General features: G+C 42.7%; 1 protein-coding gene and 1 long non-coding RNA gene across 11 annotated transcripts in view; one reads left to right on the forward strand and one right to left on the reverse strand.

The window, feature by feature from the left end:
• Positions 1-3,113: 3,113 nt before the first annotated feature.
• LOC135242921 (uncharacterized) overlaps positions 3,114-22,382 on the forward strand; it is an 86,566-nt gene continuing 67,297 nt past the window's right edge. For all 8 annotated transcript variants that reach the window (XR_010326503.1, XR_010326508.1, XR_010326502.1 and 5 more), the window contains exon 1: positions 3,114-3,409. This is a non-coding gene — a long non-coding RNA (uncharacterized LOC135242921). The remainder of the gene's footprint in view (positions 3,410-22,382) is intronic.
• LOC135242876 (equilibrative nucleoside transporter 1-like) lies at positions 5,608-22,310 on the reverse strand. Of its 3 annotated transcripts, none has more exons than XM_064314167.1 (13): positions 22,257-22,310; positions 12,582-12,655; positions 11,893-11,974; positions 11,425-11,606; positions 10,768-10,907; positions 10,382-10,516; positions 9,739-9,836; positions 9,471-9,549; positions 8,753-8,835; positions 8,451-8,559; positions 8,110-8,195; positions 7,756-7,955; positions 5,608-7,065 (listed from the first exon to the last, which is right to left on the reverse strand). In XM_064314167.1, the coding sequence occupies exons 2-13, from the start codon at positions 12,608-12,610 to the stop codon at positions 6,954-6,956; spliced, it is 1,335 nt and encodes a 444-aa protein (XP_064170237.1). In that variant the 5' UTR covers positions 12,611-12,655; positions 22,257-22,310; the 3' UTR covers positions 5,608-6,953. The 3 variants fall into 3 exon arrangements, with proteins under 3 accessions (XP_064170237.1, XP_064170229.1, XP_064170246.1); XM_064314159.1 differs by lacking the exon at positions 22,257-22,310 and adding an exon at positions 19,553-19,848; XM_064314176.1 differs by lacking the exon at positions 22,257-22,310 and adding an exon at positions 19,730-19,835.

The following is a 22,382-nucleotide window of genomic DNA, read 5'->3' on the forward strand; positions in this document are numbered from 1 at the left end:
TACCTACACACACACACACACCTACACACAGCTCACACACACACATGCACACACGCTTACCTACACACACACACCTACACACAGCTCACACACACACACACACACACATGCACACACGCTTACCTACACACACACACCTACACACGGCTCACACACACACACCTACACACAGCTCACACACACACATGCACACACACACACACACAGCTCACACACACGCACACTTACACATGCTTACACACACCCACACTTACACATAGACACACACACACACCTACACATCTTCACTGGCTGGTGGTTTGTGTGCTTCTCTCTGAAAGGTCCTGATGTAGAGACTCTTTAAAAAATAAGAATGACATTGTCTTGTGTTTTAACATTTGTAACCATGAGGACAAAAAAACAAACAAAACAATCATTTTTTGTTGTTGCTTGTCTTTTTTACTTTCACCTCTATTACCTTAAATGGTGTGTACAGTATAAACCACTGGAGTGGATTAACCGCATTCTCACGCTCGTCTTAGGTTGAGAAAGATAGTTTGCATTTCAATTTTTGGCTTTATTGTGTGACACTTTATTTTGAGAATTATAGAAAGCTTCAGCAATAGTTTAACTCCCAGAGATCTGTCTCAGGGGTACTGTAGTTTAATGGGGCACATTATGCCGGAAATGACTTTTTCATTTAAAGTTACAGAATGTGCTTTATGTGTGTTTGTGTCCACGTGTGATTTGATAGCAAAATGAAGAGGCAGAATCTTTTTAAAAAATGCCAATTACTGTCTGCTGCTTTTCTTTTTTTTTTTTTTTGAAAGATCCTGGTTTCCATGTGCAGAAGTTACAATGGAATTTTTCTCCTGATATTCCTGTGAAAATGTTTGTGCACACCTAGAATCTGCAGTATTCTGAATGTATAGTTTGACTTTAGAAGCGAAGTGGATACCGTAGGATTTTGAACTGCATCGCCAATGTCATTCCGATCAGCTTTCAGCATCTCCGCGCTACCAGTAGAAGCTCGTTTCAGAAAATGGCGTCCACTAAAGCTTAATTAGGTGTCCCAACAGGAAAGTATATAGTTTTTGTCCTACAGCATCCCTAGACTGTGCTTAGTATAGTTTTAAACTGAATTACAAACTTGTGTGAAAAATCCCTTCAGCAGGTGCCTGTTCTCTGTAAGAATAAAAAAAATATTTGTTAAAAAAAAGAAGAAAAAATCGAGACAAACTGAGAAACCGAGGCATCGAAGTGTTTGATGCTTCTGTTTTCCAAATGATTCTGCAGAGTACTCCGTGTTTAGTTTGCGTTAGGTCCTACATGCCCCTCGGTTGGTCTAACTCATTACAGTGTTAATGTCAGCAATGTAACGTCCTGTCGCTGCTCACCGGAATGACGGTTATTTCAAACCTACGATAAATAATAAAATTGGCTGTTGAAATAACCAGCACCTGTGATTTGCTACGCGCCTGTTGTTTCCATTGTACGCCTGGTGATGTTTGGCTACGTTCTTGGTGAAATGCAGCACACTGTCGACATTCGAATTGAAATGCAAGTGCCATTTGAACTTTGCTGACTGAGAGGAAATCCGTACTGGGATCGAGATTGATTCTCTTTGTATAGTCGGGTAATCGGTTCCGCCGCTTGCTACGATAGAAAAATTATCCGAGTAGTGCAATCCTGTGGAAGGCATGCAGTTAACTGTCCGCTAGAGTGCGCTGTTTGCTTTTTAGTCTTAGTCGTTTTCAAAGGCGATCGATTTCGTGAAGTTGTAAGGATGATGGTGTCGATTTGAGGTCCAAAATACAATGTTGTAATGAAAGACAGATTGCATTACAATCACGTAGCAGACGTCTTATCCTGCGCGACATACAGAAGTGCTCACATGATAACTGTTTGTCCTGCATGATTCCAAGAACATTTTGAACATACTCAGGTTTAATTTCATTTACAGACCTGTGTATCCATTAGTTTAGAATCCCAACAAGGTTAATAGCCAGAAATGCAGTGCAAAGTCTTGAAAACTAAGCAAGAAAAACATTGAAAGGTTAAATATGAATTCTTAAATCTGTAAATGAGCACTTGGATATTGAAATTGTACCTCTAGATCAGAAATGCTTGGACACACACACACATACATGAGTGTGTCCAAAATAATTTCCATTCAAGGTTTTTGGAGAGTATATCACTAGAGGGAAAGTATGATTGAATTAAAGTAAAAAGAAACCACCTACTCCAGACATGTTGAGTGAAGTTTATTTCTGCAGGGAACAGCAATTACAACCTTATTGTCTGCAGAAACAATTAGTTTATGGTGGATTTGTAAACTGTCGTCAATTAAATAACCTGATAATTGTTCTGTCAGATACAGGAGTTTGCATGGGATTGGCTTGAACAGTCAAGACCAGCGTAGGTACAAATATGAAATATTTTTGTATATAGCCTTCAAAAACTGCACTATCATAAGAGTTATGGTGGTGCAGTTTTATCAAGTACATATGTACAGTTTTATGTAGGTGATGGACAGGGAAAGATAAATTAACATGTACAGTCACTCCAGTTTTTTAATGGAATATTCATTGGCCGTTTTCCTCTGTCATTGCAGGTATGTTGTGTTTAATATGACCTTTCAGTTTTGTTTGGTTGTATTTTTTATGATTCATTTTACCTGTCTCTGTATGAGTGAAGTATTTGACCTTTTTCAGTTCCTTGAAAAATAAAATCAATATTCATCCTCAATGATGTGTTCATTTCTGAATTTAAACATTTTTAATTCCCCCCTCCTCCTCCAGTGTTGTCTCCTGCCTCCCCAGGCAGATCTGGGCCAGACCTGGGTCACACCTGGGCCAGACCTGAGTCACACCTGGGCCAGACAACATAGGGTACAGTCAATATACAAGCTGCTTTGAAGCTCCTTTAGACCGAAACCCTCCAATGCCCTATACCTGACATTTAAATGCTGGCAGATCATCAATAATTCTCTAAATATCTAAAATATCCTTCAAAACTGCCTGTGCCCATTGAAAACACAAACTGAAATACATAAACCCCACAAAAGCAAACTACCCCTTTAAATGGTATTCCAGCCAATGGTCCTAAGAAAGAACTGGCATATGGCACTGATACACTCTACCTTTCAAGATGGCCACCAGCAGGAAGTGACATAAGAGAAACAAGATGGCTGCCTAAAGAGGTGCTCTGAAATGGTGGAGCGCTGAATGGCTGTGTTAAATCTGTAGAAAACAGAATCAATCCTAGAGAGAAGACCCGTTTGGGAAAACAGAATCAATCTTCGAGAGAAGACCCGTTTGGGAAAACAGAATCAATCTTCGAGAGAAGACCCGTTTGGGAAAACTGAATCAATCCTGGGGAGAAGACCCGTTTGGGAAAACAGAACAGCCTAGCCAGAGTCTCGGCAAAAGTAAGTACATTTGTTTGTGCTTCATAAACTCTTATGAGGAAATTTAGATTGTGAGCAAGGTATATCTCCATTCAATGCCCAGCGAAGATTCAGATTTGGTGAGCAATCAAGTAACTTACGTTTTATTTTGTCTTCATGCAATGATTGCTTGTTTTCTGCTCTTTGAAGATGCTTGTTATTTATTTGAGGACTTATTTTGAGTTATTTTTTGGATTTATTAAGTTTCAGCCAGGAGCCTGATTTTGTTTTTCTGCCCTAAGGCTTTGACTTTCCTGTGGAACTCTTTAGGCTATTGTAGACAGTTGGAAAGCTGAAAGCCATTGGAAAGTGCAGATTTGAATGTTTGTGTTTTTCATTTACATTAATTGGTGTTACATTGTGTCTTATACTTACAAACATGGTTCCTTAGAACATTTAAACTTAGTCATGCAACAATTTGGTAAGTTTGTTAGATGCACAATGTTTTTCACTTTGTTATTTTTAATATTTTATATATCACAATTCCCATCCATTTCTGACCTCCATTTTTGTCAGAGGGCCTCACCTCTCCTTACGGAAGCCCGCTGGGCCCAAACTGACCCATGTGCCAGATCTGCTGTATCGCTGTAGCCCTTTGCTTTTCAAGGCCTGAAGTGTGCTGTTAATAATGCCTGTTTCAAACTCAGAAGAAGCAGAAACTGTAGCTCATATGGTCTGACATTATGAAGACCAGGGACCTGTATATCACACTGCTTGTAAATAATGTGGACTGTGTGAGTATTGGCTCGCTGATGGCTGTATTGGTAGTGTGTGTGGGTTGGCTTGCTGATGGCTGTAATGGTAGTGTGTGTGTGTGTGTGTGTTGGTTCGCTGATGGCTGTATTGGTAGTGTGTGTGTTGGCTTGCTGATGGCTGTATTGGTAGTGTGTGTGTGTGTGTGGTTCGCTGATGGCTGTATTGGTAGTGTGTGTGTTGGCTTGCTGATGGCTGTATTGGTAGTATGTGTGTGTGTGTGTGTGTGTGTGTGTGTTGGTTCGCTGATGGCTGTATTGGTAGTGTGTGTGTTGGCTTGCTGATGGCTGTATTGGTATGTGTGTGTGTGTGTGTGTGTGTGTGTGTGTGTGTGTGTTGGTTCGCTGATGGCTGTATTGGTAGTGTGTGTGTGTGTGTGTGTTGGTTCGCTGATGGCTGTATTGGTATTGTGTGTGTTGGCTTGCTGATGGCTGTATTTGGTTCTGTGATCAGGCTGTGTCTCAACTCTTCAGCAGTCTCTATCCCATCTCTTTACTTCTGAGGTTTGTGTGCTCTACCTGTGGTAACCAGTAGAGGGCAGTGTCTCTGCATCTCCTCTGTTGCTGTGCAGGTAGCTCGGCCTAGAGGCAGACATCAGGGTCCTGTGAAGTGTTTTTTATGGGATGGTGTATCTGTAATGTAGGATTTTCACTCCCAGAAGCCGTATGGGATTCATCTGTATGCGTATGTTTAAAAATAATCAAAATTCCCACCCATAAAACGAGTGTTTATAAAGAATTGCTTGAATAAATTATTGCTCTGGCAAACTCAGTATGTATAACAAACGTGGTCATGTGATCTCATTCTCTGAGCCTCATGGTGAGACTTCCACGAGTTCCACTTAGAAACATTAAGAGAGATTATACTTTCAGGATCTAAATATAAATATAAGCGGAATTAGTCTGAAGAGCTACTAAACTGTGCCTCAGATCTGGTGATTTTAACGGAACCTCTATTACTAATGCAAATAATACAGATTATACAAATCAAATCTAACCACAAGCATTTACTACAGGGACAGGGCATAAGGAGTATTCCTTGATAAAAACCAGTCTTGATTATTTATGGGAATCGAGTGTTGAGCGCCCTTTTGTTCTTTATTTTTTGTCCTGTTGTTCCTGAAGTTTCCCCTGAATGTGGATTAGATTTGCATAGAATTAACTTTGAATGTGACTAATGAGTCTAGAATGAGAATGTTCTTAGAATGAGAACAGTGATGTCTATGCATCATCCAATCATCACTGGACACTTAACACCAGCTATGACTGGTATGTAATTTCTCTTTTGAGAAATACTGTCCACTTTGATCACTATTTAATTCTCTCTGCCGTTCCTCATGCAGTCCACACCACAAACGCTTCTGGATCCCATCAGTGTGAGAGATGAATGCAAACGGATTTGATTGGCTCATAAAAACACACAAAGACAGCAGTATAAACATGTTTTAATTTTAAAAGATAACATCTTGTAGTTCTGGCAGTTACAATACCACCGGAGAGTTCCCAGGTCAGACTGAGACGTGGCACACATAAAGGATGACTTATTCAAACCTGAGCTTTTATGATATTTAATAATCATACAGCAGCCAGCCTGGCCAAAGAACTGTAAATATTTACACATGCCGCTACTTGTTAATGAACTGTATTTACACAAGTATATTTATACATGCATGTTAAAGTACTGCAAATACTTACCCATGCATGTATTTACACAAATGTTAAGAACTTTTAATAATATTTGTTCCAACGGCTCAAACAACTAAATTCATCTCATATAGTAAACAGGATTAAATGCAGTGAAATTACTGCTATGCTGCTGATTGAAATGTGCTGGTGAACACGCTGTAATGCTGAATGGTTCAGAGAGGAAGCGGGCTGATTAAATGTGACTAACACCACCGGTGTGATTGGCAGGACACAGAACTGATGCTTCACAGGGACACAACTGAGTTTCCTTTAAAAATCCTCCAACCTGAGGCTGCATGTGCTTTTTAAAACATAAGAATATGGACACACATCAGTACCGATGCCTGGGGCCTAAAGTGTGTCTGGTAAAGGGGTTAAAATGTGCAAAAACACTGTACATATACATGTACAATGCAACAGCTAAAACACTAATTACACTAATGAGTACCTGGCAGCTACATATCGATGTTATCACAACATGTTTTCATGTTTGATTTCATAACAGCTAATGTTAGATCAACTCCATCAGGTTTTACAGCTAAAATATATAAATTTGCTGGACTCAATATCCTCGCATTACTGTTTCCAGTGTACACATGCTTCATACCCTCTAAACATGAGCAATCATTTCCAGCTCTCTGAAATTCATTTTTTTTTTTTTTTTTTTTTGGATGATGCTATAAATGGTATTTCAGAACCCACTGCAGCTATTTTACACTCCTATTGGCCAAGGGCCTGATGCTGATTTTGCATGAAACCCCACCCACCAGGTCACTGAGACAGAGACACAGGGGTCAGGGGTCACACAGTGTTCAGAGTTTGCTCCATAAATGCTAGGCACGCATAAAAAAAAAAATACAATTTCTAAATCAAACACAAAACCACTTTCAAACTGCATAGTATAAAACATTCCATCCAAAAGAAAACCTTTCTTTTTGCAGGACGTGAACTGCGATAAAAACATTTAAATGTTCTGAAATGAGGTCATTTGTTCAAATGTACAGGTCTTGTTTGACCCCTCCCCCTATAGTTGGAGGGGCGGGTTTTCTGCCTTTGTGTTGAATGGGGTGGTGTTATTTGGGGAGGGGCTAAACTAGGCTTCTGATGAGAAAGGACAGCCCCGCCCCCTGGGCCAGGCCCAGCGACAGGAAGAAGGCCATGATGGCGCCAGCAGTTTCTGCTTCATGAGGAAGAACTTTCCTGCAGAGACACGACAGAGAGACATTAACACAACAGAGAGAGAGAGAGAGCATGGAAGAGAGACATTAAACTCTACAGACATACAGAGAGAGAGCTAGCGGGCTAGCTAGCTCAAGATGAGTATATTCAAACGGAATTAACATGGGTTAACGTGTGCCAAAAATGAGTTTTGACCTTTATTTGTCGCTTATTTCATCCTGCTGTTTCTGTTCCAGGTGTCATAATAAAATTATGAAGGAAATACATTTAATTGTGCTATTGAAAGGTGCCATATGGCAAAAAGTAATTTCAGAACGCATGTGACCTGGCGTTAAAGACAGATTCTGAAATGTCCTGCGTTCCCAAGACGCAGCATTCCATGGGCTAGCACGACCGCTGCTATCACTTATCACTGCCGCAAAACTGACCAGCATGTTATCACTTATCACTGCCGCAAAACTGACCAGCAGTCAATGAAAATGAGTCTCTATCAAACCTCAGTCCAGGTCCTGATGACGGCTGCTTCCATTAAACTAAGGGCTAGAAAATGAGGCCAATGTCACGATACAGTGATAAAATGAATGACACCAGTCAAGAAAGAAGTCTGATTCAAATCCCGAAGGATGTCAGTTAATAATGCGGGATAAAAGAAATGCGTCCGGAGACCAGAGGGGGGCGGCGTTTCCTGACGGACTGGTTGTGGGGTCTTACTTAGGGCCATAGCACATGCAGAGGCTGGCCAGGTAGCCGTTGGAGAAGGCGAAGATGATCATGAAGACGATGAACCAGGCGTCGTGCTGGAAGACGACGGGAAGGTGGCCGCGTGGCTGCACGTTGCATAACATGAAGAGCGGGATGAAGACCAGGCGCACAGCCAGCAGCAGCGGCAGGAGCATGCTGTCCATGCTGGGCTGGAACACACACACACACACAGCAATGTTACACACACACACACACACAGCAATGTTACACATGCATACATACACAGAAACTTTAGTCACACAGGGTTTGTTCAGTGTGTGTGTGCTGAGGGAGGCGTGGCTCCTGAGGGAGGCGTGTTCTTACCCACAGACACACAGCCGTTAGGCTCCGCCCCGCCCAGTCCAGCAGGTTAAAGAGCAGGAAGCAGGACACAGGAATGAAGTACTTTTCTGCAGGAAACAGACTGTGAGCGTGAGCGTGCAAGTGTGTGTGTGCCCTGTGTGCGCACACACACACACACACTGTCTCTCTCTCTCTCTCTCTCTCTCTCACACACACACTGTCTCTCTGTCTCTCACACACACACATACACACACACACACACTGACTCTCTCTCACACACACACTGTCTCTGTCTCACACACACACACATGCTCTCTCTCTCTCTCTCACACACACACACACAGGCTCTTTCTCACACATACCCCAGGAGCTGCCAGGGCTAGCGGATGATTTGGTATCCACGGTGACAGCTGGGAACATGCCGATGGTGATGGTGAAGGCAAAGGAAACACACAATGCCATCAGCCAGATCTACAGAGAGAGCGAGAGACATTAACTCTACAGACAGAGAGAGAGGCCGAGAGATATTAACACTGTACAGAGAGAATGAGGGTGAGAGACATTAACACTACAGACAGGGAGGCCGAGAGACATTAACACTGTACAGAGAGAGAGAGGGAAGGGGCATTGACTCTACACTGAGAGAAAAGGGGTGCCTCTGTACCTTTTTGAAGACGGTGAGAAAAGACAGAGCGAAGCTGCTCTCCAGCACGGGCTCGGCCACCGGCTTGCTCTCTGAAGTGCTCTCTGGAACAAAACGCACACCTCACTGTTCTACTGGCCTTTCAATGTTCCTCTTTCTGCTCTGGAACAAAACCCACACCTCACTGTTCTACTGGCCTTTCAATGTTCCTCTTTCTGCTCTGGAACAAAACCCACACCTCACTGTTCTACTGGCCTTTCAATGTTCCTCTTTCTGCTCTGGAACAAAACCCACACCTCACTGTTCTACTGGCCTTTCAATGTTCCTCTTTCTTGTTCTGGAACAAAACCCACACCTCACTGTTCTACTGGCCTTTCAATGTTCCTCTTTCTTGCTATGATCCGCATGTATGAACGCAAATTCGGTTTATTGTTTTTTTAATCTTTCAACTGCTGACGTTTCTATATTTTCAAATGGTAAAAAACGAGCTATCCCCCATGAAGTGTCCATTCTGGTATTTTTAAGAGTTTCTCCTCCTATCACCTTCATCTGGACAGAACCTCCTTCTGCTGTACGTAGGTAATGTTGCTAAAGTGCTAGGTCAACATCATCTACAATTACCTACAAAATGCTTTAGTAAATACACACTCCCAGCCCTTGTGCTGTGTTCAGAAAAAGTGAATATCTGAAGAGTGTTTGACCCCGGTCCAGAAGCCATGTTGCCGAAAGGCCAGCCTACCTTTCGCCAGCAGGGTGAGCTTGTTCTCCTCATCGCTGGGTGGCTGGGGCGCACTGCTCTGGAAATACCTGTAAAACTCCTGTAAGGGTACAGATCCCCACAAGCGGGAAGTTAGAAATGCACAAATCACCACACAATCCAGTAAAATATATTATTATTATCATTATTATTCACTTTACTGTTCAGTCCGGTACCCTCTGCACTGACACAGTGACCTGCAGGCCCAAACTCAGGCTGACTGTGCAGTGAACCTCAGCTGTGCTCTCACCATTCTGGGCAGCAGGACGTAGGCCAGGATGGCCAGGAGGATCACCACGCAGGCAGTAATGAAGTAGCCAAAGGCACTGTCCTGCAGCTCTGAGCCACCTGGGGAAGGAAGAGAAGAATGCTTCCTCACTGAAGAACACTTCTTCACTGAAGAACACTTCCTCACTGAAGAACACTCTCACTGAAGAACACTTCCTCACTGAAGAACGCTTCTTCACTGAAGAACGCTTTCTCACTAAAGAACACTTCCTCACTGAAGAATGCTTCTTCACTGAAGAACGCTTTCTCACTAAAGAACACTTCCTCACTGAAGAACGGTTCCTCACTGAAGAACAATTCCTCACTGGAGAATGCTGTCTCACTAAAGAACGCTTCCTCACTACAGTTCCACAGACTCCAGGCTCACACATTAAGTCAAAGTTCATCTCAATATCCAACCAGAACATCAGCAGTACAAATTCAATGGTATATACCTCTTATCTGCAAAATGTGCGGCACACATTATGGTTGTGTTATACTGGTTATGAGCTGTCATGCTGTCATGGCTGATTGTGACGGGTGTTATGTCATGCTCAGGGCCCCATTACGCAGGCCTTACGGTGTATAATCTCAGTAAAGCAGGGCGAAAGCAGAGGCACACTCACTGGCCAGGGTGCAGATCATGGCGAAGGCAGCGAAGGTCCCAGCCAGACCCTGGCCGCTCATGATGGGCGTGGTGTAGGAGGTGGGCAGGAGTCCCGCCATGCCGAACAGGCTGCCCTGCAGTATCGCCCCGAACGCTGAGGAGGGCAGCGGGCACACTTTCAAACTGGAGCACAGGCCCACAGCCATGCAAATGCCACATTAACACAAATAACACAACTACTGCTGGGGCAAATACACTACTACTGCAGGCCAAATACACAACTACTGCTGGGGCAAAAACAAAAGTGCTTTAACTGTTCATGTGTGCTCATACTGGGAGCTTATTAGTGGAGAGAAAAAAGGGAAGGTGCTGATTGGTGGAGAGAGCGGGGATGGGGAAGCTCACAGTTGATAAAGATGATCTTGATCATGGTGATGATGAAGAAGACCATCGGAGACGCGTCTACCTTCACAAAGATGGCAGTAAGGAGGAAGAGCCCCAGGATCCAGCCTAGGCTGCCCATCACCCGCAACCTCTGAGGAATCCTGCAGCAATAACACCCATAATGTGTTATAAATGCAGCAATAACACCCATAGTGTGTCATAAATGCATCAACTATGCAATGTGTTATAAAGGCAGTATCCCTGGGAAAAAGCAATATGCTCGTGATCTGGTGTGGGGGGTTTGGGCATGTGATCTAGGGTTGGTGTGGGGAGTTCGAGCCTGTGATCTGGGGTTGGTGTGGGGAGTTCGAGCCTGTGATCTGGGGTTGGTGTGGGGAGTTTGGGCCTGTGATCTGGGGTTGGTGTGGGGAGTTCAAGCCTGTGCTCTGGGGTGGGTGTGGGGAGTTCGAGCCTGTGATCTGGGGTTGGTGTGGGGAGTTTGGGCCTGTGATCTGGGGTTGGTGTGGGGAGTTTGAGCCTGTGATCTGGGGTTGGTGTGGGAAGTTTGGGCCTGTGATCTGGGGTTGGTGTGGGGAGTTTGAGCCAGTGACCTGGGGTGGGTGTGGGGAGTCTGAGCCTGTGATTTTGGGGTGGTGAGGAGAGTTTGGGCAAGCTCACCTCTGGTGCACGACTGAGTTCAGGCAGGTGAACACCAGCAGGGGCACCATGGCGCACAGGGTCATCACGTTGTTGAACTTAGCCTCCAGAACGCTGCGTGAGCTAACAGCCTCTGCTGTGTCATTCCTCGTCAGGTTAGCCCGAATTTCCATTGGGGAGTCTTTCAAACGGCTGGTGAAGTACTACACACAAGAGAGAGTGTCCAAGGCTGTGGAATATTCCATCAAACTAGGGTTCACTTCTACCCACAGATATATTCTACCTATATTCAACCAATTTATATTGATTTCATTTACACAGCACTAGTGCAGTTTTATGAACAGTATTCAGTTTGGAGCCGAATCTTACATCCATGGTGTAAAACCTGTTTCCAAAAACTCTATCAGAGAGAAAGAAAGGACCAGACCAGAGGAAAGAGTGGGATAGAGGGAGGCGAGAGGGAAGAAGAAAGGGGAGAGGGTGCTATACCATTGTGGCCGTCATGAAGAAGTTCCAGGGCAGAAGGGTTCCCAGGCCCAGTATGAAGAATATCAGCCACACGGCATTGTACCTGCCAACACAATTCAACAGTGATGATAAAAGACTACATGTCCCAGCTGCCTACATGCTTGTTCCTGTGCCACCCCCAAGGGGAAACAACTCGCCTCTATTAGTGAAGCCTTTTACCCCAGTGGCTACTGCGTGAACTGCAACGCCTGGTTGCAAAAAGAACTAGCTAGCTAGTGATCTATTTTATCTATTTTTCTATGTAAATATATTAACACTAAAAGTATCTTGCACAATTAACTTTGTTGAAATGTTATGACAGTACGGTTCTGTGGTTGCAAGGTCACGCTTGTTGTCCAGACGTGGGCGTGTCTAATTACCATGTAAGGTAGTCGGGGTGGATTTTCCTGTAGTCGTGGACTCCACTCTTTCGCTCCACTGCGCTTGCGTTGGTTGCAACGGGCAATGGCTGCACCCTAGTTTGGGCTTCATGCGCCAGTGAGCACTAACCATAGCAAATCAGTGGGTGACGGCATGAAGCACTTCGTCCATATTTTTATACGGTCTATGGCCACCCCACAGTGTCGAGAAAAGATAAACACTACACTTCCCAGTAGACCACACAACTCTCTCTCTGTCAAGCCCAGAGGAAAGAGAACTCTGGTACTCACTTGTCTCGTGGTACGTTTGTAGCTGTCATTTTCTCTGTCTGATTGTATTACGATTTACAATGTCACCGTCCAACCTGCAAAACAACCAAATGCATATTTTTAGTAGTTACATTTAAACTGAGGCCTTTAGCAACACTTCTCACCAAGAGAGTTGTACACAGCTTTAATTTCTACAGGCAATCCACATTTATGGACTGATATTTACTGAACACTTCAGTGTAAGGGCAGTGCCCCAACAAAGTCAAACCTGCAACCACTGAATTACACTCAGTACTGACAGCACAGAGCTGCACTGACATGTTAAACAGCACTGTCCCCATTTACAGACAGATCTGCACAGCACTGTCCCCATTTACAGACCGATCTACACAGCAGTGACACCATGCAAGGAGTCATGAACTGCTTTCTTCCTTCAGCGTGTGGCACTACAGTGTAAGCCATTACAACACTGTAATTCCACTGAGAAGCATTAATGAGACAGAAGATTAATATTTTTAAAAGTACTGCAGATTTAACCACAGAGGGATACACCCCCCCCCCCACCTGTCATCTGCTCGTAAAGACCCCAGTTTTGGCACGGCACAGCATTATTATTATTATTACTACCATATTTAATTAAGTAACATACATTTGTCTACGTAATAATGTTTCTAAGGAAAGGAAACTTAAATAACATGAGTATAAAATGTATCATCAATTTATCAACGTATGTCGTACATAATTAGTAATGTCATCCACGGATCATTTAGCTAAATTAATTCTGGTACCATAACAGTTGCTGTTCAAACGCAAACGAAGACTTACTAAAGATGAGTTACCATACCTTTTATGAGTCCCTAGCTAGCTCAAGCTAACTAGCCATTACTTACTGCAGCTATGGTTGTCACTAGCAGCCAGACGAGACGGACGAAGTCCTTACAATTTCACTTATTTTAACTGTTTCGTCTAGAGTATATTCTGACAGCTTTCATCAGAAGGTAGTTACATGTCCGTTACGGTATTTACTCCTTAATTTAAGTTTGCAAAATTTATACTCCCAAAAGATGCTTCTCCAGTACCTAGCAGCAGCACTTGATCGATTTGAAATTGGCGCTCAAGCTTAGCTGTAGTTGGTCTCGCGCTGGCTACTCTGCATCTCGCGCATAGGGCTAACGGTCCGGTTCCGCTCCGCAGAAATATTGGCTATCGATAGCTACAGCCGAATACACATACCATAGTGTGAAATAAACGCATACGAGTATCAAGCGCACACAACTCACGCCATCCGGCGAAATAGCAAGTACCAATGAAGTAAATAAATAACTAAATAAGTGCAGGAACTTGGGTGACCAAATGAGGGAGTAAAATCCGGACAATCCGTGTAGGGTTGGAGATTGTAATCGCAGAAGTCCCCATGGGCTACCGCGTCGGTCTACCAGTACGCCCACTTAAAGCATTGGCAAGTACCAAAAAAAATGTTTTTTTACTTGATAAAAAAACATATCGATGTCTTACTAAAAAATATTTAACAGCATTTCACAAATTATGCAAAAATTGACTTTCCCAGCTGAAATAAAACGGGGCTAAATGTTTAAAATTTAGCATCTGCTTCATTCCAGAGCTGTGTTGTTAGGCCTACTGTTTGCCCACAGACTGCAGACATGGCCAAAAACATGTAGACTTCGGCAAACATAAACTGGCTGCTGTTCTGCTCTGAATGTGGCTCCTAGGTACTGACATTCCACAGAATTCCACAGTATCTTCTTAATCTCACCCTCATGCAAAAATACAGGCCTGTGTGGCTAGAAATTCAGAACTCAGTACCCATTAACAGAGCAAGCCCACAGACATGTGATTATTGTATGCATCATTTTTCTCTGTTTGGAAGCAGGTCTATTTGTTCATTGAGTCAATTATTTCAAATGAACAGTTGATTGATCCCCAGGCATGATTGCTTTTTATGAAACATGAAATCTGTTCTGCACTTCATATTCACTGCACAGAATCTGCTGCTTTTTTCTACAGCTTCAGACTTGGGAAAGGTCATGAATAAGTTGTTAGGAATAGGTCGTCAGTTAACAGGCACACCTGGTGTCAAAATGGACTTTGGCCCAAATGAAAAGCACATGATGTTCAAGTTACATCCACACTAATTAAGCAAAACACTCAATAATATACCCAACTACTGTGTTTTACTGGTGTCTTATCAATTTCCTTAAATCCCAGCTTTGGGTCTGTGTGAACAGCCAATGGGGAAAAGAATTTAGGACTGTATTTAATCTAAATATGCAGAGGGACAACTAACAAAAAAATATTTATTTTTAAAGAAGTGGCTTCAAGAAAAGAAAATAGACCTAAAATGTCACAGAATCAAGACAAGAGAGGAACATCACACAGTTAAATTTGTGGACAGGATTCTGATCTGAAACTGCTGGAATAAGCATTTCACTCTAATCTGGGTTTCGCTCTGAAAAAAATTGTGAAAATCTTATCAGTGCCTAATTGTGGAGAAGAATGCAAACTTATCTTTATCTAAACTGTTGAACTTACGTGAAAAAAATGTGAATTCATTATCTAAATGGTTTTTTAATCTAATCAAAGTGCACTTTTTACAATCAGCAGGTAGGACCATCTCATTCCTACGAGATTACATTACTAATCAGCCCATTCTGCTCTGGTTTGTCAGTCTTTTCATTCCTTTTGTCTTGCTGAGAAACACTTATAAAGGGGGTAGCATTATTAAAATATTGGGAAGTCTATGTGTGCGATACAACAATTTCCATTGTCATAAAGTGGTTGTAAACTATTAGTCTGTGTTCAATTAACATTTGTCCTTAACTTAAACTTAAAAGTAAATGCACACATTAATTGTTGTTCACGGACTTTGTTTGGTATGTTAGTTTTAATGATCTCTGAGCTCACCAAACTGTGTTGGTGATGGGGAAAAAAATCTTACATTTAATTGCTAGTCAAAATTAAGGACAAGTAATTGAATCCTAGCCGTAGTTTTCTTTACTTTATTTATGTTTAGTGCTTTTGCTGTTCTGGTCCAGGGATCCGTACTGTAAGCAGGCACATTACCCAGCTGCAGAAGCACAAGGCTCCAGGGCCAGAGCGAGGAAGACAGGCCAGCTCAGATACAGGACCGCTGCACACAACGCTACAGTTAGCTGTACAAAGTGTAATATTCTGTTTGGAGATATTGAGGTTTGTGATTGGTAATAGGTTATTCAGTACAGGCCCTGGTCCTGTGAAAGTCAACAGCAGAAGACTGCAAATGCATTTATGGGCCGTATGAGGACAGGAAGTCCACTGAATCCAAAGCAGCCGATTGTGTTATTGTTTGCACAGACTTAAACACACCAAAAGTACAGCGGTTTCTTACAGCTATACCAGTCTGTTCCAGGGGTATTCAAGCCTCACAAATCCCTGCTGGAGAAACAGCTGTTAGCTGCGTTCACCTGGTTGGACCTTGTTTTGGTTGGATATTTGCATGTACATCTGTTTTACCATTTTACGGAAACATATTTTATTGAGTAACCCCATGTTTAATATTTTGTTGCATAGCCCTTAAATGCAATGACTGCATCAAGTCTAGGACCCACTGACGTTTGGTGCGTATCTTTTTTAGAAATGCTTTATCAGGCCTTCATTGCAGCTGCTTTCAGTTGATATTTGTTTTGGGAGGTTTCTGTGTTCAGTCTCCTTTAGCAAGTGGAATGCTCAGTTGGATTTAAATCAGGTGACCGACTTGGCCAGTCTAAAACTTTCCATGATTTCCTATTTATAGCCGCGTTTCCACCGCAGGAACTTTACCTCGGAACTAGGAACCCTTTGAGGAACTCAGTGCGTTTCTACCGCAGGAACTAGGGTCTAAATTTAGTTCCGGGGGTTTTATTTTACCCCCAAAAAAGTTCCTGCTCGGGGGGTAGTACTTTCCGAAAGTACAGGAACCTTTTGGGTGGAGCTTGCAGCGCTGAACATTTCTGATTGGTCGAGTACTCGAAGCATTTTTTTGTGTTCATTTTCAATCGCCATGTTTAAAAATATGCAGCCGCAAACCAATTTATTTTCATAATAACTTCAAATCAAACTTGTATGTTATGCGGCGCAGTAGCCTAGTTTTGGTTATAGCCTGCCAACGTCTTGGAATTATAACGTGTGCTCTTCTGTTCTTTTCTTGCTTTAGTATTCGTTTTATAAAATGCTAAGCATTCGTGCTGGGACAGCATATTAAGTACCAAAACATTCAAACGGATTAATTCGGTTGCTGAATATTTTCTTCCGGATTTTCTTTGTTAGCCCGTTGTAATGGACTCAAAACGTTTGATACAGTTATGTGAGGTATGCGGTAGTTCTGCGTAATTCACATTGGTGATACAGTAAAAGCAAACCGGAAATCACCTTCCGCACTTTTTGTCAGGGTAAAATAACAGGTTAATTCTAGTAATCGTCCCTTTAGCTTTTTCAGACTGCCGTAATTTTACTCTGCCATTCTTCAAATCCACAAAAAGACCAGGAAGACTACGGACTAATTTATGGTGCATGGTTCGCATCTGGAGGGCACACTTCGCTGCTCGGCTAGCATTAACTTCGAAGGAAAGCAAACGGTGGCTGTACCACTACTAATTTAAATTTTCACGCAAGTCCGAGTTTTAGTTCTATTCTTGTCATTTTGCGATTAGCCTATATGGAATTGACGATAAGAAAGTAATCAAACGGCAAATTGTTTACAACGTGTGCATGTTTTCTGCTGTTGTTGCCAGTTATACATATAAATGTGAATGCATTCTGTCGCTTCGGATGTCAAGACATGAAAGCGAATGTTCGCATAAAAACATAATGAATGTGTTTGAGAGGATATATGAAACAGTTACAATCTGACTATTGGCCTGTTATATCCTATTTGTTGCATAACAACGGTCCAAGTTCAACTACCAACGACAGTTTTGCTTGACAACGGTAAAATATGCCCAAACGGCTGCAGAAGAATATTTCAATTCCAGGTGATTAAATCGATAAATAAAAAAAAATACAAAAGTAACCATATATAATCATTGTTGGCAACCCGTTGTATATAAGTGGAATAAACCCCTCCGGGCTGTCCCGGTTATTAGAAAATAATGTAGGCTACTTCGGTGGTAGTAGTTACAGAAGAAATCATAGGACAGATGGACCGACGACAACGTCGCTTTTTCATATGTCAGTGGGCTAATTTGCCTAATCTTCGCGGGACTTTAGACCGCGGTGGAAACGCAGACAACCATGGGCTGAAGGAACCTTTTAGTTCCTTGAAAAGTAGTTCCTGGGACTAAAAGTTCCGGGTACTTTTGGTGGAAACGCGGCTTATGAATGCTTTGGTTGCATAAGCAGTGCGTTTGGGGTCATTGTCTTGTAGCCGGATGAATCGCCAGCCAATGAGGTTGGAGGAATTTCTTTGTACATAGTAATAGGTTCCCAGTTTTATTTAGTGTAAAAAAATATATATATATATATGTGTGTGTGTGTATATATATTATATGTAGTGTATTGTGTTTGCCTGTTTCTGAGTTCCTGTGTTTGTAGTTTGCATGCCTCTATGTCTAGCACCTCTGTAGTGTGTCTCCGTATAACACCTCTAGTGTCTGCGGCAAGGATGTCACATTCCTATGCTAAATGGCTGCGAGGGTTCCCAGGAAGGGACAAGACCGTTTTTAGTCTCCGGCCCGCCACTTAACTCAACCTTTTGATATGTATGACTGCAAACTGTATATCCAGACACCATACAGCATGATCGGCAGAGATTCTCTCAGCGCAGCGCCCAAATTTGTTGGGTCTGTCTCTCCCTTGCGCATTGAATTAAACATGAAATCCTCTGAGGAAACTTTGTCAGCGTGTTCTTCATCGTCCTGCATTTGACTTCACGAATAAGGGCAAAATATTCTAAAAATAGCCAGACAAAATCTGTACACTTCACTTCCAAATTCATTCTACTACTGCCATCCTCCAATACATCACCAATAAAGAAGAGTCATCCTGTTCCAGAAGCAGCCATGACACTACCTCCTCCATATTTTACAGATGAGGGGGTTGCTTTGGATGAAGGGCTGTTTCTTCCTCTTTCCACACAGCTTTCCATCGCTTTGGTAAACGTTTATTTTGGGTTCATCTGTCCATAACAGTTTGTGCCATAACTCTTCTGGGTTATCTATATATTTTTTTTTTTGCAAATTCTAATCTTGCATCTTGCAGTGCAGCCTCAATAATTCCTTAAGGAAGTGGAGTTTTAAAATGATTTCCTGACTATTTTTGCAAACTTTAAAATTAGTATTTCTTCAGCACTCCACTGATAATAACAGAAAAACGCCAATGAAAATGAACAGCCTTTACTGAGTATTCCAATATTTACTATGCATAAACTGCATTTAAGTACGTTTCTAATAATATTTTGGCATTCATCATTTTTTTCTTATCTGTATTTGCTCATGGCTGTTTCCTTATGCTAATCACATGAACAGGATTGTGCATAAAATTTACAGACAGTTAGCATTAATCTCATACACCTGGGATATGCACAAAAAAAAGGTCTGCACACGTGTCATGAGTCTCATAATGTTTTTTCATAGGAACATTTTTAAGAACATAAGGAAAGAATAAGTTCTGTGAATGAGGTCCATTGGAACACAGGTCTCATGCAAGCTAATGACAGCTCTCTTTTTCCTTTGAGTTTATACGCTCATTTCTGGCTGTTGCAGAAGACCTACACATTACTATGCAGGGAGTTTAACTGCTAACACTCCCCGTGTTTGATCCCAAACTCCTAATATTGCCTTTAACTGTAAGTTCATCAAAAAATACAGACAAGTTCTTGCCATCAAGACCATTTCAACACACTTTTGATTTTGTGAATTGATAGCATGTAAGAAAAAGAATTCAGTCTGGAATTTTGTACCTACAGTCCATTAACATCTTAATTTTACATAAATAATTGTCAACGCCTGAAAGAGACTCACTCAGGTTCACATGGATTGAGCGCCCAAGTCCTTAAGTCGTAGGGTCTGTCCTCTCAGTCTGCTGATCCGGTCTTACTGGAGCAGTGTGGAGCTGAGCTGAGCTCATCCTGCCCAGAAGGCCAGTGTGTGGCTGGTGTGCAGGCCCACTTCCACCTCCCTCCATAACCTGTGGCCTACCTGTGTGCGTGTGAGGACTGTGTGTGCCTGGGGTTCCTGGGTGAGCTGACCCTCCTGTGATCACATGGCTCCTGTGTTTGGAGAAGCCACTGCTGCCTGCACAGCACTTTCGAGTCGCTCACATGGTGTTGACTCTTGTGAAAAACATCAAGGGTTTGCACAGCCTTGTCAAATCAGCAGTAAGTTTCTGGCTGAATTACAGGGTGATGACTAACAAGACCCTCTCTGTGATGCTAGCACAGTGTACGCGAAGCTGGAAAAAAAACATTTTAGAATCATTTGTGTGCTTGGCAGTTATTTTCCCTCTGTAAGAATGAGTTAATAGCAGATGGAACTGTGCTGTTAATAAGAATCAGTTTGAGCTGTTTTTACTCACTCTGGGTTTTTTTGGGTAAAGAAGTTAAAGCAGAAGTGGGCATGCTCTGTTGCAATCCCTGGCTGACACGTGCGATGTCAGTGTGCTTGTAGTAATCTGCATTTTTCTGAGGCACTCTGGAGTGAAATCAGCCTGTTCTTCAGCTGTGTGGTTATTTTGGGCAGTTTCTCCCACATCCTGCAGAACTCCCTGTGTGTTCACTAGTGCCACCTGCAGGTGGGGGACTGCTCCACATGCATGAATTTGAAATCTGTATTTTGCATGCATGTGTTCCGTACCGTATATAATACTGCCTGATTTTCTTTCTGTGTCTCTTAGGTGGGTTATATCTCTGTCCCTCCCTCTCTCTCTCTCTCTCTCCCTCCCTGTCCTTCCCTTTCTCTCTACCTCTCTCTCTCTCTCCCTCTCTCCCTTCTACTCTCTTTTTCTCTCTCTCTCTCTCTCTGATATGCTCGTATGCAGTTTTCATTGGCTGTGTCATTGCCTGTAAATGAGGCAGTGATTTTGCTCAGTGCGCTGGATTGCCGTGTGTGGCTGAGGGAATGATTAACAGGCTGATAAAGATATTGACGGTAATCAGTGCATTTCTGTGCTGCAGGCCGTGTGGCACACATTGGCTCTGCGCTCCATCTCAAGCACGGCGGACATTTTCCTGTCTGCTTATCTGTTGTGTCCCACTCTCTGTTCCACAGCTACGGTATCAGTAATATAGGAAGTGATATTCAGATTGTTCTATACGTTCATAATTGATCTCTGATCACAGCCCAGATCATTCTGAAATACTAGCAACACCTTCCGTGCAGTTTCACATCACCGCTGCTCTTAAAGAGACTGCACTCTGATATTGAGTATTTATCATATGTACAGTGATCTTCAACCTGGTCCTGGAGAGCCACATTCTGCTGGTTTTTGTTCACACCTTAGGATCAGCATCCAGTTCAGTCCCAAGAAACCAGGTGACCTGAATTAAATGTGCACTTATCTGCTTTAACTGTGGCTTTCCACGACCACAACTGAGGGCCAGTGCTGTAGTAGTATGTCAACACAGTAGTATGTTAGCTGTAAGTATCAGCTGTAAGTATCAGCTGTGAGTACCAGCTGTAAATATCAGCTGTGAGTACCAGCTGTAAGTATCAGCTGTGAGTACCAGCTGTAAGTATCAGCTGTGAGTACCAGCTGTAAGTACCAGCTGTGAGTACCAGCTGTAAGTACCAGCTGTAAGTACCAGCTGTGAGTACCGGCTGTAAGTATCAGCTGTGAGTACCAGCTGTAAGCATCAGCTGTGAGTAACAGCTGTGAGTACCAGCTGTAAGCATCAGCTGTAAGTAGCAGCTGTGAGTACCAGCTGTAAGTAGCAGCTGTAAGTACCAGCTGTAAGCATCAGCTGTGAGTACCAGCTGTGAGTAGCAGCTGTGAGTGCTCATGTTGCAGTCTTTGTTTTATTCGTAGTCAGGTTTTCCTCACGTCACACATACTGTTTGACAGACATGACCAAAGCCATGCACTGTCTCAGTCGTGCCTGAACACCTGCAGAGTGTCAAATGTTCTCTACCAGTGTGGATTAGAACCAAACATTTTACTGTGTACCATTTGTTGAAAAGATTTATTAGTGATAAAACCATCAGCTGTGATAAGGGCTCAAATTTTAGTGACCACACTGAAATATTGTCACTGTGATCGCAACAAAATTACATACAGATGTGCTGTCACTGATCTCATCAAAATTACACTCTGATGTGCTGTCACTGTGATCGCAACAAAATTACATACAGATGTGCTGTCACTGATCTCATCAAAATTACATACAGATATGCTGTCACTGATCTCATCAAAATTACACACAGGTGTGCTGTCACTGATCTCATCAAAATTACACACAGGTGTGCTGTCACTGATCTCATCAAAATTACACACAGGTGTGCTGTCACTGATCTCATCAAAATTACACACAGATGTGCTGTCACTGATCACATCAAAATTACATACAGATGTGCTGCCACTAATCACAACAAAATTACACTGGCGTGCTGTCACTAATCAGAACAAAACTACAGACTACATGCATGCTGTCACTAATCAGAACAAAACTACAGACTACATACATGCTGTCAGCTTTTTCCGTAGCAGTTTGCGAACGGGAGTGGAGTTTACCTTGCGCTGTGTTGCGGAGTGTGCTGGACATGCAGAGAGAGGTTTCGACAGCAGCAGTTCAAAGAGCACAAGGGCCTTATCTGCCCTCCCTCTCCCCCCCCAAACCTGAGGGAGGGGCTCTTGGGT

The sequence above is a fragment of the Anguilla rostrata genome, chromosome 2, assembly GCF_018555375.3.
Source record: "Anguilla rostrata isolate EN2019 chromosome 2, ASM1855537v3, whole genome shotgun sequence".
Lineage (NCBI taxonomy): Eukaryota > Metazoa > Chordata > Actinopteri > Anguilliformes > Anguillidae > Anguilla > Anguilla rostrata.

What these genes read in the sequence shown, in the direction of transcription:
- LOC135242876 (XM_064314167.1), bottom strand. Translation starts at nt 12,610, where the DNA reads ATGACAGCTACAAACGTACCACGAGACAA. An exon ending in ACAAACGTACCACGAGACAA is followed by an intron (nt 11,975 to 12,581) that starts GTGAGTACCAGA and finishes TTGTGTTGGCAG; the next exon opens with GTACAATGCCGTGTGGCTGA. An exon ending in CATGATCTGCACCCTGGCCA is followed by an intron (nt 9,837 to 10,381) that starts GTGAGTGTGCCT and finishes TTCCTTCCCCAG; the next exon opens with GTGGCTCAGAGCTGCAGGAC.